This window comes from Agelaius phoeniceus, chromosome 1 (genome assembly GCF_051311805.1).
Source record: "Agelaius phoeniceus isolate bAgePho1 chromosome 1, bAgePho1.hap1, whole genome shotgun sequence".
Taxonomy (NCBI): Eukaryota; Metazoa; Chordata; class Aves; order Passeriformes; family Icteridae; genus Agelaius; species Agelaius phoeniceus.
Window position 1 is genome coordinate 107068611 of NC_135265.1, and position 16692 is coordinate 107085302.

Below are 16692 nucleotides of genomic sequence, written 5' to 3' on the forward strand. Positions count from 1 at the left end.
ATTGCATGGTTATGTATGCAGGCTAGAATTAAAGTTTTTTGGTTTTTTTTTTCAGATGACTTAGCAGTGCATGTCTATGTTTCCATGTTTTCTGGTATCTACTGCATTTAGCCTTGACTTGCAAGCAAGTTTCTTAGTTAATTACAGGACTTTGGGTGTTATGGAATACAACATTTTGTGATTTGATACTTTAGAGACTTGCACACACTCTGGCAGTGGGTGGTTTTCTCAAATACTTGGTTTGAAAGTTGGTGCTTCATTTCCCTGGGATGTGGTGTTTAAGGGGAAACACTGCCTTTTTTTTTCTTTTTTTGAACAGAACACAGTATTTATTGTTTTGCAATGCACAGAGTTTTGTCAGGGATAAATGATACATGAAGAATCTGTTGGATTCATGTTAATCCAACAAAGGCTGTTAGGGTGTGGGTTTTACTACTACAAAAGGACATAAAGATGGACAGTTTGTATGTTCTTTGCACTGCTATTGTATCTGCTTTGGCAAGCATCCTTGTTTTCATAAGGTCAGATGATTAATCTTGTTGTTTGCTTCTTCCCTAGTTTTGAGTGTCTCCAATTAAGCTGATGCCCATTGATGTCTTACTGTGATAATGTGTGTTAGGTTATGAGGTAATGGTTGTTCTGAAAAATATAACTATGGCAGTGTTGGGGCATACTCAGAATAAATCACTGCACAGAAGCCTTCTGAAAGCTATCACACTGCTGCAGAGTCAGTAAAGTGAAGACAGTGAATCTGTAAATCACTGGATAAAGGTAACAGGATGTAGATTTTTGTCGCTTCAGCATCTGTGGGAGCTCTGCTGTGTGTAAATGAATCTTACTGAATTGTGGCTGTAGCTCCTCATTGTGGCTTGGGCAGAGCCAACAGCAAGAGGATTGGCTGCAGAGGCAGCTGCCTGCAGAGGGAAGATAGCATCACTGAATCATGGAATCATTTAGACTGACCTTTAAGTTCATTGTGTCCAACCATTAGCAAATCTACCACTAAACCAGGATGGTAGGTTTCAAACAAGATACATCTTTGAAGAATTGGGAATCCTGCTGGGGGAGGTGAACATTAAATGTTCCCCAGAGTTAGCAACGTGTGGTGATTGCTCTTCTGTTTTCCCTAGACTGGGAAATGCTGGGAGTTGTTTCCCCTTCACTAGAGATGTTTTGAAATCATGTCTTCTAGAAAGATTGATAGTGTGTCAAGTTGAATTGTCCATGATGCTAAAAAAGCCCCAAAAGCCCAAAAATCCTGTTCTCCCATACCTTCTGTTTTTCTGCACAGTTGCACACACCGCTTGCCACTCAGCACTTGTAGTGAAAGTCCCTTATCTCTTTGGAGTGCTGATATTATTTTATATTTGATTTAATGAGACCCAGATGATCCCTCTGGGACATTGGGACAGGGTTGTGTTAGAATTTTGTGTGCTATTTGAAGGATCGTGTGTGTAAAGCTTTATAATAATATGTGAACAGAGCATTGCATTGCATTGTGAAAGGTTGGTGCGATACTTCAGTATCGCCGTGTTTATTTTCTTCACTGTTTCTTAACTTCTTTTCTCATTCTTACTTAATTCCTACATTCTACCTCTGGGATGGCAGTGTAAGTGTTTTTCATGTTGAGATATTATGTGCAGACAGGTCAGGAGGCAGCAGTTCAAGTACTGTTGTATTTCAGAGCTTCTGCCTTGGATATTGTGCGAGGATGAGGCTTGGAGAAGGAGTAGGATGACAATATAGGTGAAATACTGAGTGCAGGGGGTACCCCTGGTTTAGGAGGAGGGTGTAGCATAGAACCATGTTCATGCCATACTCTCCTGTCATCTCTTTGTTTCTGTCCATCTTCCTGCTTGTGCCCGAAAGGTCGATGGAGACATTTTGCATTGCATTATTGTCCTAGTTATCACTAGATTTGAAGGTCTGTCTCCTTGCAGTGCATATCCCAGGAAAGCAGCTTGTTGAGAGTCCTGCTAGCTCAGGGTCTCTGCTTCCAGGACTTTCTTCACAGCCCACCGCAGAAAGCTGTAGTCTTAGCATGTGTTGGCATCCTGCCTGCACACAGGTGACAGCTAAATGGAGGGCTCTCAGTATGTTCTCTGTGTGTTTGGGTTGGGCTGCTGAATTAACAAAATAACCCATTTTCAGCATGTGCCAGATGCTTTTAACTCCCATTGTGTGCAGCCTTGACAATACTTGCACGGTGTGGAAGTCCTAAATGGAGTTTGATGTTCTTTGCAGATAATGGCTCTGCTATGTAATTATGATAGCACACAATTAAAAATGGCTTTATATCGCTTTGGGTAGCTCCTGGAAATTCTATTTCCCTTAATAATTTTCAATAGTCTCAGGGTTTGTTTTTCCTGTGTTTGTCTTCCTGTAATATTGGCAAAAGATAGGAAGAAAATGAGCTGGGACATAAGAATCCCAGTAAAAACTTCAGAGGGAGGGTGAGAGGTGACTCATTAGCGGGTCTTTCATCTGGGTTCATGCTGGGGCATGAAGTCAGGGGTCAGGAAGTGAATGGGATTCGTTCACAGCTGATGTCTTGTATAATATTTCAGAAGAGTGAATTAATTGTTTCAGCTTAGCCCTGGAGTTTGGGCAGAGGCGTTCGGCCGGCTGGCTGAGGAGGACTTGGAGAGAAATGGCATTTAAGTTTCCTGGAGTGACAAAGGGGCTGGAGCTGCTGGGGACAGGGCATGGCCTCTGTCTGGCAGCTCTGCTTATACCTACTCCCCTGGCCACAGAGAGGGGAGAGAGCCAGCAGCTGCACTTCTGTTCATACCCAACTCCAAAGGAGTTAGGGAAGAGAATGGCAAGTGGTGACTTACTCAAAACTCAGAGTAGCATGCAAGATACGTTTGTAGCCATAACACTGTAATATATAGCATATATATATGTATATATTATTTACTTTTAGTAGTTTTTTTTCTTTTTTTCATTCTACTACATGGAAGCCTGATCTTAGATCTCATTGAATATTCTCCTTGTTTTCCTTTTACTGTTCAAACCATTTTGGTGCTGGAAGGAATAATACAAATCCCAAATGAAAAAGAAACAGCCCCTAGTGTTGCTGTTCCCATAGAGGATCAAGGTGATGCTCTGCCTGGATTGACCTATGGGAACTGCAAGCCCAGAGTATGTTTTGGTAGCTCCTCAGGGAGTGCTTGCAAAGGACAGGTTGGCTTTTGGGCAAGACCTCTGAGTCTGGAGCTGGCACCTTTCAGAGGGTAGATGGATGCAGAGGGAGACCCTTCACTTGCACCTCTAGGCAGGTCCTGAGGTATCCTTACAGATATCCTGATCTCATTCCCAATCACTGTAAGTTTTATGGTTGCTTTCTTTCCACTCCCCTTCTGCACCTGTCCAGGGTAGTGTTTCTGTGTGTAGGATACATCTTTTGTGACAAAGGCACAGTGGAAGTAAAGAACCCAACATGTTCAAAGTGTGGAGCAGTCCTGTGCTTGTCTGATGCTTCCAAGCCACATTAGGATAAACACAGTGATCAGAAGGTAATAGCCCAGAGGTTTCTGTCCCGTGATTTTGCCTGGCCACCTGAAGGGAGGAGGTAGCCCAGAGGATGTGGGAACTGCCAACAGTCCTCAGCTCTGGAAATGTCTCTGTCCTCCCAAGTTCTCCCGTCAGCATTAATGCAGCCAGCAGGCATTCAGATGGCTAGCACTTGTGTGTCCCATGTCACTGCATCTCTGAAGGGATGCAGTTGTTCCAAACAAAGTGAAGAAGCTTATCCTGAAGGGTGTTTTTTGTTCTAGGAGCCAGCAGCACCCACACTGCTGGCTTCAGCTGTTACAGGCTTGTGATTTTAACAGAAGCAGGGGGGGAAATTACACTCCCAACTTTCACAGAAATTAGTTGTATTTAAAATACAACCTTTTCTTCCTGGTGTTGTAGCTGTGCTAGAAAGTCATTACACATGGATTTATTTTTCCTTGTCTCTTGGATTATCATTTGCTTCCTTCCTTCCTTCCTGCCTTCCTGGATGAATTTATCCAGTGTTCTGATTGCAGCTCCTTCTTTTTTTTATCACCTCCTGTCTACGTGGCTTAAGATTTTGTATGTTTAACATAACTGAGCTGACTATTTTGCAGTAGCTGAGAGCAAAGATAATATTCCACCGATTGATTAGGTGGTTATGGTGAATATATTTGTAGTCTGCTTGCTTTGGTTATTTGCTGTTTTGGGTACAGACATGCCTTATTTTATTTTTCCTTGTATTTAGTTTGGGTTTTTTTTTGCCCTCATATTTTATTTAATTTTTGCAACTGAGCCACACATTAATATGACTTTGGAGAGGGGAAATGAAGACAACATTTTAGCTTTTAAGAAACTTCCACAGAGATTCAGACAGCTGGTCAAAGATAAATCCAGTATGCAAGCAGAGTCATGAATATCGTAGAAAACAGCCATTTAAAATACTATGGCATCAAATGTCTCTCTCAAATGTTTTTTTTTCTTTGGTCTGCACTTGGAATTTGATTGCAGGGTACTGGTTATTTCTGGGTACATGCACAGGGAACCAACAGCAAGGAAACAGACTAAAAGTATTTTAGGTAGGTGTTGAAGGGAAAGTGATATATGGTTTTTAAACAAAAAAAGTCTGTAAGTTGCATGGGATTGTGACCATTGTTCTGCAAGGGCTGATGCTTAGAATGAGGAGGTCGTCATCTTTCCATCACTGAACTGCCTTTTTCTGTAGGGAGTGAGTTTGGTGTACCTTGAATGTGGTGATAAAACTAGGAGGAAGTTTTTAAGGCTTTCTATGGACTAGGAGAAATTAACATTTTTGTTGAAACATCTTTAATTTGGTTATTAAGGTCAATTGTATTTTTTGTGTTAGTTTGACATTTAGTCTACAAAAGTTTTAAAGCATTTTATATTGAAATTGCATCTGCTTAGAGACTTACCCCAAAGCCTGAATCCTGTGTGAGTCACACAGTGCTGTTTTGTTTTGTTCTGCATATATTCTTCCTCCACAGTAGAACGATTTTCCCATAATTATTATTGAAATAGGGCATTTTTAAACACAAAGTAGGTATCAACACAGCTTTACATCAGAATGATGGTGATGTGTGGTATGAAACAGTTTGCGTTATTTCAGTGCAAGTGTCTACATATACCAGCTGCTATAGCATGCTAATCAATTTTTGAAAAATAACCCTTTTAGGAGTTCTATAGACAAATCCTGGCTGCTTGCCTGAAGAGAGAAAGATGATTAATTTAAATACTAAACACCAGTTGAGGCGATTAATTCTTAATGAAGTCAGTGGAAAACTGATTTTTCTTGTATTTCCTGGAAGATCCTTTCAAAAGCTTGCCTTTTCCAGAATTGTTTTTTTTTCCTGTGTGTGTGGCACAGGATGTGACTTTGTTCACAGCAGGTAGGTTCATTAGTTGGCATTTCTAGTATAATATCCAGCTGTGGAAAGCTTATAAAATACTGGTATTTAGGTCATCTTAATTAGGCCTTGAAATAAAGATTTAAGATAAAGTGGAATAATTGTATATCTTTCATTGCAGCTGAGCTTCTTTGGTGAAAAGAGAATGTGATTCCTGTATAGTATGAACTGATTTCAACAGAGTCTCCAAATCCACCTCTCTGGTGCTCCTTTGACAGTGCTGGGAGTTAAAGTGATTAAAACTAATAATTCTGGGGAGAGGTGAAAGATGTGGCAGTTTTCAGCTGGGTTGGGGGCTGGGGTGGATATCCTTGTTCTCACTGCTACCTGTGTCAATGCCTTTTATGTGTGTTTTCTTCCTTTCTTCCTGGATGGATTTATCCAGTTATGCTTGTATCATGCTCTATTGAAAGGGAGCTCACATATAAGTGCTCCTTTCCCAAGTTTGGGTGAACAAAGAGTTTCCCCCACTCCTTTGTGCCAACTCACTTGCCATGTAAGGTACCCAAAATGCTGCAAAATCAGCACTGGTGAAAATTGGCGTGAGGGGCGGCAGTGATTCCCATCCAGCCTATGATGCATTCGAGGTTAGCAAGCAAAAATCAGGAGGCAGCATCCCTGGTGCTAGGTTTAAGAAGCTGAGAGCAGTGAGGGAAGGCAGAGGACCCCAGCAGGCAGCTGGATGACCAGCTGGTGAAATGCAGTTGTGTGTGCTCCTGCCACCCACTGCAGCTGCCTTAATGACAGATGCAAACGTAGGATATTCAAACCTGTGTCTGACAAACTATCAGCAATGAAGTTGAGGATGGTGCATAACTTTGGGCAAGGAGACTCTTGGAAAAAGGCTTCAGTGGCAGCTGGAATATGCACCTGGTGCTGTACTAGCACCTGGCATCTACAGGAGATACAGCATGACTAATTTGATAAATCTAGTATGAAGAAGGTGGCAAGGTTGTACCATTGTTTATCTGCCTTTGACTAACAACATGCCAAGAATGCTTTTGGTGTTGTAACACCACAAGATGGGAGCATGCCATTATTTGTGTTATTAAGCTAATGATGTATAAAGAGGTATTAAAAAGCCCACAGCTATCATCTGCCACATCATCTACCAGTGGTGCTGGTACTTGAAACTTCCAGCTTTTGCTTATGGATCAGTGAAACTGAAAAAGGAGGAGGAGCTCCTCCTGATCTGAATTTCTCTCAGTAAAAGCATTCCTGTGTCCTCTGTGATTATGGATGGAGCTGTGGGAGCACCCATGGGTGCAGGAGACAGGTGTTTGGTATCTTCTTCCTTGTCTATGCCAGCACATCCTGAAATGTAGGCTCTTTTTTTTAGCATTTTGAAGGTGTATCCTATCTTGCACCAGGTCTTCTAAAATCCTAGTTTAGACAAAGCCTGAGGGGATTTAGGTTTGCATATTTTTCCTAAGAGGATTATGCTTCACGCTTAGTTGATCTATAAATTGTTTGAGGGGTTTTCTATGATTTTCTAAGGGCAGAAGAAGCTGCATGCTCATTCAAATTGTCCTGAAATTTGTTGTCTCTGGGTTAGTAATGGAAATTTGGTGTTTGAATTAATAACAAATGGAATCACTGAACCTCAGGGTTATTTTGAACTGAAAAACATTTTGGTAATCAGATTTGCAGCACGGCTGCAGGAACAGTTGTAGCAGCACAACTGGAGGGGTAAGGGAATTGCAGGAAGGATTAGAAACTGCTTACACTGGCAACAGAAAAAACAATTTATTGTGAAAATGCAGCCCAGAAATAAATTAATGAGCACCTTTCAAGCATATAGGAGTGCTCATGACATTCTTTAAACTCTTTGCTTGCCGATGAAGGGAGTAAGGCAGCCCAGTGGGAATTGGGTAAGAAACAGTGATAGTCTTTGAAGACTTTTGTCATTCCATACCCATGAAGTCACTGGAAGGTACTCTGTGCCTCAGCCATGGCCCTGGGGATTGATGGGTGCTGGCACAGCTCCTGCCAGCCGGGTGCAGGGGCACAGTGCCACGGCTCTGCTGGCTGCTGCAGCTGCTTTGACGCCCATCGACGACGGAGTAGCTTCAATGATTGCCAGCTTAATTTCTCTTTGTGTGCCTGAGGGTGGGCAGTGTCTTACACATTCATTTATGGTATTTACTGTGGTTTTGTGGAGGGTTGGGTGCAGTTCTTGTTTTGTGCTGCTGTCAGGGTGTTTGGAGGTTGTGCAGCAGCAATGGCTGCTGAAACAAAGCCTGTGCTGGGGTATCTTCCCTGCATGCTTGAACAGCCAGAACACCTGTAACGCTAAGATTTCCATAATTATTTCTTTGAAGGTGGAGGAAGGATGTGACTCAGACATAGGAAAATGGTTTAAAACAGAGCTTAGCTCACCTGTGCTGCTCATGGGGATGGTCAGAGCTTTTGTTTAAACTGCTGCTTTATAACCAGTGTCGCTGGCACTATCATCTCACTTCAGACACTCCTCACAGGAGTGATGAAATGGACATCATGGAGAAACAAGTGGCAATTGCTTGGTATAAAGTGCAAGGGGCAAAGAGAAGTGCCCCTGTGGCAGTGTGAAGGACAGGCAGTCTCTGTGGATCTACATCTGCATTATTTTGTCAGAGCTCTATACTTGTAACGTTGCCAGCTGTACTGCAGCATATGTGGGACTGTGTTAGATGGGTGTTAAACCCTTGAAGGAAGGGAAGCACAAACTGAGGAGGAGCTGTTGCAAAGCTGAAGCTTCTGCTGTGCTGTAGCAGCTTGTATGGAGTAAGTTTGCTTCTGGGTGGAATCAAACAGATTAAGATAAGCAGAACGGAACAAAATTTATTAATATCCAAAGGCGTGGCTTGGCTAATGAAGGGCAGTTTGTGATCTTTATTCAGTAACAGCTCTGAGGACTTCCTTGTGCCTTCTAATCAGCAGTGATGTTTTGTGTTCTGCTTTCTCTGCAGACGTCGGCTGATCTCCCAGCGATCTTCTCTGGAGACTCTGGAGGACATCGAGGAAAATGCCCCACTGCGGAGGTCATTTTATTTACTCTCTCTCTGGCTTCTTGTCTCTAAAGCACAGGCATGGCAAGCTTGCTCTCCCTCCTCATGTTGAAAACTAGCTGGGTCTTCACATTAAGATATCCTTCATAGCAAGTAAAAGTGTTGAAACTTCACACGCCCTGCGAGGTGGTGGCTGATATGAATTGCACATTCCCTGGCTTTAGGTCATTAAACAAAAAGGCAGTATTTAGATGAAATGTCAGGAATTAAAATGCCAGATTTGACTAATAGAAAAGTTTGCTGTCACCAATATGAATGACTAGCCCCTAGTTAGTAGTACCCTAACATCTGTGGTACATTTAAAAAGTATGTACAGATGGATTAATGCAGTAAGTTTTTGAAGGCTAGTATTTTTAATGAAGGTTTATTCTCTCTGTCTATTCTCTCAGCACATGCAAGCTTATTTTTTGGTTACCAGCATTGCTGTCTGTGTGTTGGCTGGTAGGTTTGTGACTGCTACCCCACTAATAAAACTGCTCCCATTCTTGTTATATTGGCCGCTTCAGTGTGGTTTGATTTGTGCTTCTGGGAGACCACAGCTTCCTCCTCTGGGGACCACAGCAATTAGTCTCTAGGCAGTCCTCTGGGGTGATGGAAAATGGAGCAACTGCTTAACAGGTCAGAAACTGGCTGGTCAGTAATCTGACCAGTGCATGGAATACTTCCAGGTCAGCTGTTCCACAAGACAGCAGCCCAAGTTTGAGTGCCTCTTTATCTTAGGACCTGTAATTCAGCTGGTTTATATTGGTGTTTAGCCTGCAGCCGTGTTTATCCACATGCAGATTGGCTGTCTCTCCTTACCTCGAAGCAAAGAATAGCAGAGGCTGTACCAATTGGCTTATTACCAAAGCTTGATTATTTTTACAAAGCTCACTGTTGCATGCTTACCAGCATGTTATGAAGTGTTCCCATAAGTGATTCAAACATGTATAATTGGTAAAAGATATAAACAAAGTACAGTTTGCCAGGCAGTATTTTTACTTGCTAATTTGCAGAATTGGTGGTAGAATGTCTCTCTTGGTGCCACTTTCCTGTGAAGAATCTAACAAAGCTAATTGCAATCAGAGGGTGAGGGAATCTCAAGGCCTTTACTAGCAGGAGGAAGGCAGAAATGGAAAAGTGATGGGGTGCCCCTCTTGGGGTGTGCCTGTGCAGCATGATGGTGTTTGGGTACATTGGTAGGGACTGGCACAGTGGTCTGTCCACTGTGGTTTCAGTCCAAGATAATGACCTGATGGGCTTGAGGAGCTGCTGAACTCTGCCTGTGCAGGGAGAGGATGGAAAAGATGGGTTAGGGAAGCTCACCAGTGCACCAGCAGAGGATGCTGGTTCCGTAGGTGCCACAGAGGATGCAGCAGCCACGGTGCAGCCCTGGCTGTGCTGAGAGCACAGGACTCATCTCCAGTGCCTGCAAGGGAGCTCTGCCTCACCCTGCAACAAAACAGGCCTGAGATGAAACAGAGAATGCTTTCACATGTGCTGTGGTTTCAGCTGATTAGAAAGAGCAAGGGTGGAAGGCAGGGGGAGGATATTGCTGTTTGTCTCATCTCTCCTCCCTCTGGCAATTTCTTTCTGTAACTGCAATTTATAAAGCACATTCAGATGTAAAATAGATTTAAGGCTTAATGTTTTGAAGAACGATTATTTTTTTTTCCTCGGGTAGTTTATTTTATTTTCAATTGTTTTGTATACTGTCAGTAATGTGAAAAGTAATATGTAGAGTTAAAATCAAATAGGAATTATCTTTGCAAATAGGAGATTTTTAATCTTTCTAAAATTAAAACAAGAAAGAACTTCCCTCAATGGCTCCTTTATCAATAGCTGAGGAGCATACAAAAGCGTGGGTGTTGGTGCGAGCGGGGAAAGTTGCATATTTACTAGGTTTTGGTTTGGTTTAATTTTTTTTCTTCTGAAAGCTTGGGCTTAGCTGTCATGGCAGATTACAGGAGGTTCTACTTTGCTGAGATTATTATATGATTTTTTTTTTTGGCATGAAGGGAGGGGGATGGTGCCTTTTCTCATTATTACTTTAAATATTTTTTTTTGTTTGAGCTGTCGCGTTTCCAGACTTATTGTCTTTATTGTTCTTGCTGATTCCTAACACAGGGTGGCTTGAATCATTTGTCTCGTCTTTCCTTCCTGCTTTTGTGTAGGCTTCTTGGCGGTACAGCAGGGAACTGAGAACTTTTTTTTTTTCTTCTCCCTCCCCTCCCTTGCAACTGATTTATTTTTCAGATGTCGGACACTCTCAGGATCACCCAGACCAAAGAACTTTAAGAAGGTTCATTTTATCAAGAACATGCGGCAGCACGATACCAGAAACGGCAGGTACTGTGCCTGCAGGGGCTGCTTCTGCAGAGGCAACCCCTGGGATGTGAGGGAAGGGGCAGGATCAGCATCCCCCTGCAGCAGCACAGCCATTGCCACTCACCACCCAATGGTCCTTGCCAAGTAATCTCTGAGGGTGCAGGCTGCAGTGCATGCTCTGTCCCCCAGGGAAGTATGTGTCAATGGAAGTGCTAGCCCACAGATTTTAAGACCTGTGTCTCCTTAATGGAAATAACCTGGAAAAAAAGGAAAATCTGTGATGATGTTGGAGCAAACTAGGCATAATCTGGTTGTGTTTCTTCAAGGATGTTGCCAGGTTCTAAATGTGAGAGGGGCACACAACTGAAACTGCCTGGACCAAGTTTAGCAATGGTTCAAGGATACTGCCAACATCTCTTAGTGGATACAGCTTGCTGGTAAATGCACAGCCAAGGATGGTTGTGGCAAGATGAGGCATGGGATCCTAGTTTCCATGGCAGATGTAGGCAGAGAGGCTTCCAGGGGACGTGTGAGAAGTGCGCCTGTGTCTGCAGCATGCCCTGAACTGGGATGTGCCCAGGTTACAGCCACAGGCACTGGTGGGACTTGTGAAGCAGCCATTGGCTGAGACCTGGTTTCCTTCAAAGGCCTATTCCCATAGCTGAAGGTGTATCCATCAGCAATATGGGTTCTCTTCTGTGGTGTCATCCAGCTCAGAAGTGAAACTGGCTCCTCCCTGCTTATAAAGAACATACCTGTCCTCTCTGATTTTTCCAATGACAATTTCTCCCTGTGCTTCATGATTTTTTTACTCTTTTTCTTCCAAATCTGAGTAGTTTTGAACTAGGCCACCTGAATAGGTTGCACGTAGGCTAAACTACCCCAGTGAGAGTTGACCCTTGCACATGCCTGTTCTCATAAAACTGAGAACCATGACTGAGAACCATGTATGCTCTGTTGGACTGATTTTTGTGCCTGTAGCCTTTGATTTCCATCAGACATGGAACCATGTCAGTAGAAATTCTAACATTGCATTGAATCACAGGTTTTATGAATTGAATTCTGATAGGTGTTAATTGGCTCAAGAAAAATTTTCTTCATTGTTATTCTCACACATATGATTGAATGCAGTGAAAGGTAGTAATCAGCATGAATGTTGTGCAAGGTGGCCCTGAGGGATTTCAGAAACAGCTTTTAGACCCAGCTTTAGTATCAAACAGACACATGCAGAACTATTGAACTGTTGACTATTGTCTGACTAGCTGCTGATTATTGTCTTTATAAGAAACATGTGTGGAATCAAACACTGAAAAGCAGTGTTTAATTTTAGTCCATTTTGAGCACAAGTAGATATATGCTCTGGGAATTTCTTATAGCAAAATATACTTACGAGGTATTATGCAAATTCCACAAAGAAAAATTTCTGAGATGTGTACATAAAATCTAGGCATAAACTTGATAGAAATAATACCTGCAGAAGAATGAATAAACATTTGATTTGTAAACTCCTTTCTCGATGTTTTGCAAAGAAGTATTTGTAGCATATATGCAATATTTTACCTTAATTCAAAGATCAGTCATTATGTCTGACAATGTAACTGAATATTTTTCTTGCTAAGAAAGCTTCTGTTATTCAACTGGCTTCTTATCTTTATCAGCAGACACAGTTTTGCAGAATATTTCCACAATCATAATAAAGATCTCTTTATCTAGAATACAAATACAATAAGAATGAGAGACACAATTTTGGCAATAGTTTTCATCCTATGGTCGTAGAGCCGCAGTGATGCTAGCTAAAAATAAAATGCAGAGTTAACACTTTGTGTCACCCCTATGTCTAGCAGTAAGTAATTTGAGTACAGACTGTTTTTCCCAGGGGCCTGGATGTAGTCACTGGAGTTAATAGGCATTCTGGATTAAAAGGACCTCTAGAAATACAGGTGGATCTGCTTTGTGTATTTATCCTAAACTCAACAGGGTTTTTGAGTACGTTAAGACCTTTGAAGCTGGTGTCCTCCCCAGCTGCCTGTGACTCATAGGAGCACAGGTCTTGTGATGGATAGAAAACCCTCCTGGGACTCCTTTCCATGCCTGAGACCTTGTCCCAGGTGGCTCATGCATGGTTGTGCAGGATGCAGGTGCTGAGCTGGGCTGGAGTCAGGCTCTGAGCTCCCTCCAAAACCCCTGATCCTTCCGTCACAGCATGTCAGTCTTTCACTTAAGATGAGGAACCCAGCTTTGAAAATATCTACACTGAATATATTTTTGGGTTATTGGTGAATTTGATGACTGGGCTTTAAAATAGCCAGCACTTTCAGAAGTTGTTTCACTGGCCTGTGACTGTGTCAGAGCAAAGAAAACTGCAGTGTGAATTGTAGCTCAGGGCTCCTCTATCCAGCTGCCTTTGTTTGCATCTCTCAGTCTGTAAGGTGATGTGTCCTTGTCCTGTGGCACTGAGAGCTCTTCCCCTCTCAGCCTCAGGGGTGACATGTGTTGAGCAGCAATGCTCTGGGTCCAGCCTTTGGCAGTCCTGCAGCAAGGCAGGACCTGCTGTGGTTAAAATAAGAGTTCAGCTATTTAGCACAGAGAGAAAGCTCATACAGAAAAATACACAGACTGGAGCTTAATCAGTGAGTCCTTGTAAAGCTTCCTGTTGATAGTTCTGATCACTGGTTGAACCGGTTTCTTTGGATTTCTAGGTCGTGGCTTATTAAAGGAGTTGGGAAGTTAGGGTTCCTAGACTAGGCTAGCAAAGCAGTCTTGTAAAACAGCACAAAAAAATTCTCCCATTTAAAGACAAAGACAAGTCAACCCTGACATACAAACTAGCACAGGTAGGCACTAGCATATGGTTTTACACACTTTACTCGGCAGGTTTATTGGTGATGTCCTCCATAAACACTGAAGCAGAGGATTAGCAAAAACGAGCCACTGAAATGGCAACCTGAGCCAGCTGGACAAACAGTTACTGGTGAGAATGGGACAAGAAGGACTCCAGAATTATCATATGTAGCAGGTATTAAAAGCAGTAAAACAATGTTCCTCTCCCACCCCCATGCCATTGCTTTCTCAGGTTTTTTTGTTAGCAAATACATGAGTGAAGGCCAAACACCATCATGAAATATCTCTTTTGCTGCTCTCTTAATTGCACACACATGCAGGCTAAGAGATTAATGATTGGCAGCACCCTCATGGTTCATAATAACTCTCAGCCACCTTCTAATTGCCCTTGAACTTCTGACACTCCAAAATGAAGGCTGCCACCCTGGCAGCATCCATGTTTTGCGTGTTCACCGTTGTGTGCAGGGCAACAGAGCCCTGGCAGTCAAAAATCATCAATCAGGAATGAGAAAAGAGACTGCAATATTCCACATGTGAATGGTATATATGATGTATATTGCATTGCCTGATGGCAGCCTTTTGGTGGAACACAATCAAACCTAGACAGATGCTGGGAAAAGCAGACATTATTCCTCAAGTCTATCAAATTACTGATTCTGTTGAGAGCTTTGTGCTCATTAAGGTTTTTTTGCAGTATAAAAGAAATTAAGAAATTGGAAGCTTAGCTTTTATAGCCTTTTGCACATTGTCAGAATTCTCTTGCAAAATAATGGTTGCTCTGCACTATAATAACTAGTACAACTTTTCAGTGAAATGTGAGAATTAAAGAATGAAAACCTTTTTGTGAAGTGGTTTTAAACATGTCTAGGTGGCACAGTTGGAATCAAGGCATGTGAACACTCTCACACAGCTTCTGAGATAACTCCTTCAGAGGTGTGCAGGATCATAGATGCCCTTTGTTGAAGAGTTGAAATCCAGGAAAATACTTTTCTCCTATAAGCAATAATTGGATTTTCTTTAACAGCAATGGACTTCCACCATGACTTCTTCTCCAAAGCATACTTTGTGACAAGTTTCTGGACTTTCTGCCCCAGCAAACCATTGTAGGCCTTCAGAAATTTTTTTGCTTCCATGCATGTCATCAGACCTATACATAAAATGCCTTTTTATCCCTCCATGATGAGTGTCTGGCCACTGCTTTCCCCGCTTCCTTTCCAGTCCAGCTCCTAAAGCTGTTTTGTATCACTCTCCCTTGGCAGCTTTGCAGATGAGGTTTTGTGGCATCCTAGCAGTGGAGGCTGTGGGCTTCTCTCGTGCTCTGCCTGGGAGATCTTTGTGTAAAGAGGATCTGCTGATTTATGGAAAAAGAGGCAATACTTGGGTCCCAAGGGAAAGAAATCTGAAAAAAATAGAGGCTGGGCTGGTGCTTTTTATTTCCTTTCTTGTCTGATTCCTTCTGATACACACAGTTCTATGGTAACTTCCTACTGTTGTCTTTGCTTGTGGACATGGAAGCACCAGTTTGTTTTTCTTTTAAGTATTAAGAGTTGAGTGGTATTTTTAGGGAGGTGTAGGGCGTTGGTGGAGGAGCTGTATTTCCAGAAGCAGCCAGAGGGAGGGGGATAATGTGCTTAGTGGGTACTGTGGTTTTCCGAATTAAAGGATGCTTTCTGATGTCAGCCTCGAAACCTGTGCCAAGTTTCATACATCAGCAAACAAGGCTTCCAGTGAACAAGCAAGCTGTTGTGAGTAGCAACCATTCAGCAGTAAGCAGTGGCAAGCACAAAATTAATCATATGCCAGGGTTTTTTTGCTTGTGGATTGCTGTTCTCAAATGGGAAAAATCGTTCCTCCCTGCTCTGTAACTCAGTGCCGCACCATGAGACCATCTTGAAGGATCTGAGATTTCCCTTAGGTAAGGAGTGTTACAGCATTCAGACAACAATGAAATTGTGCTTCATCTGCTGCAGGAGAACTTCCTAAAGCTCTATGTGTGTTTATTATTAGAAACCCTTCTTCATTAAAGGGTAAATCCCTCTTTGCTCTCAAACGGGATTTTAAGGAAGAAAATAGGATTGCCATAACGGAGTAATCCAGGAGAAGGAAAATCGATCATTCTGCATTTTTCCAAGGATTACAGCAGCAGCTCTCTTGGGGAGCTAAACCTTTTCCAAGAACGATGACTAAGCTGGTCCCTTAAGGAAACAGTGTTCTAATAACAGGGTAACTGGTAGGAGATTCATAGGTGCATGTGCTGGTTTTCAGACAGCAAAGAGCAAAGGAGCTTGCCAGGGTTTGTTGTCCAGCTTTGACCAGTGCAGGACAAAGGATGAAAAATTCAGGTTAAATCCTCACATACAGATCTGTGGGACACAGTGTCAGAAAAATCAATGTTGGTGAGTGTAGCAAGGAAGTGCAGTAGCCCTGACAGCCAATGTAGTGGTAGGTCCTAGCATTTTCACCACAAGTGGTGATTTTTAGAAAGGTAAGATATCAGAAAATTCTAACACTAATCAGGTCAGAAAACATCACAAACTGCTGTCACTGTGTCTTAGAGGAATTTGACATGGTGCAGCCTGTTAGCCAGCTCTAGAGGGAGGAAGGGTCAGTGGTACAATGGTACAATTCTCACTGTCCTGATGGTAATAAGGAAAAAGGGTCTATTTGTAAGCAGTTACTTATTGGCATTTTATATCTTACTTCTTGACCAAGCTTCTCTTGGCTTCTTGCAAGTCTGCATCTCCCAGAACTTTAATAATGTAGCTGCTAGCATCCTACTCTGTTTTATGGGAAGTGGGTCTTGACTTTTAAGTGGTTTTGATGTTGCTTAATATGTCAGAGCCTGATGGCTGAAGGCAGCAGTGTGGCTGTGTAACAGACAGGTTGCTCCAAGCTATTTGATTTAAAGGAGATGAACTCTATCTGAGCTGAAACCAGGACAGTATCACACAGTGACTTTGCAGATGTTGCAGAGATTTGGAGACTGGTTAGAAATACAAGGCATTTGCTCTAAGACTGTCCTGGATTCTGAGATAAGCTCTCTGCAGGCAGATGATATATGATTTCATGTAGCC

At 42.5% G+C, this 16692-nt stretch overlaps 1 protein-coding gene across 2 annotated transcripts in view; it reads left to right on the top strand.

Moving 5' to 3' along the window:
• Nucleotides 1-16692, top strand: part of CABLES1 (Cdk5 and Abl enzyme substrate 1) — a 71722-nt gene that overhangs the window by 25580 nt on the left and 29450 nt on the right. For both annotated transcript variants that reach the window (XM_077184821.1, XM_054634691.2), the window contains exons 2-3: nucleotides 8372-8443; nucleotides 10706-10798. In XM_077184821.1, coding sequence (XP_077040936.1) covers nucleotides 8372-8443; nucleotides 10706-10798 — 165 coding nt within the window. The remainder of the gene's footprint in view (nucleotides 1-8371; nucleotides 8444-10705; nucleotides 10799-16692) is intronic.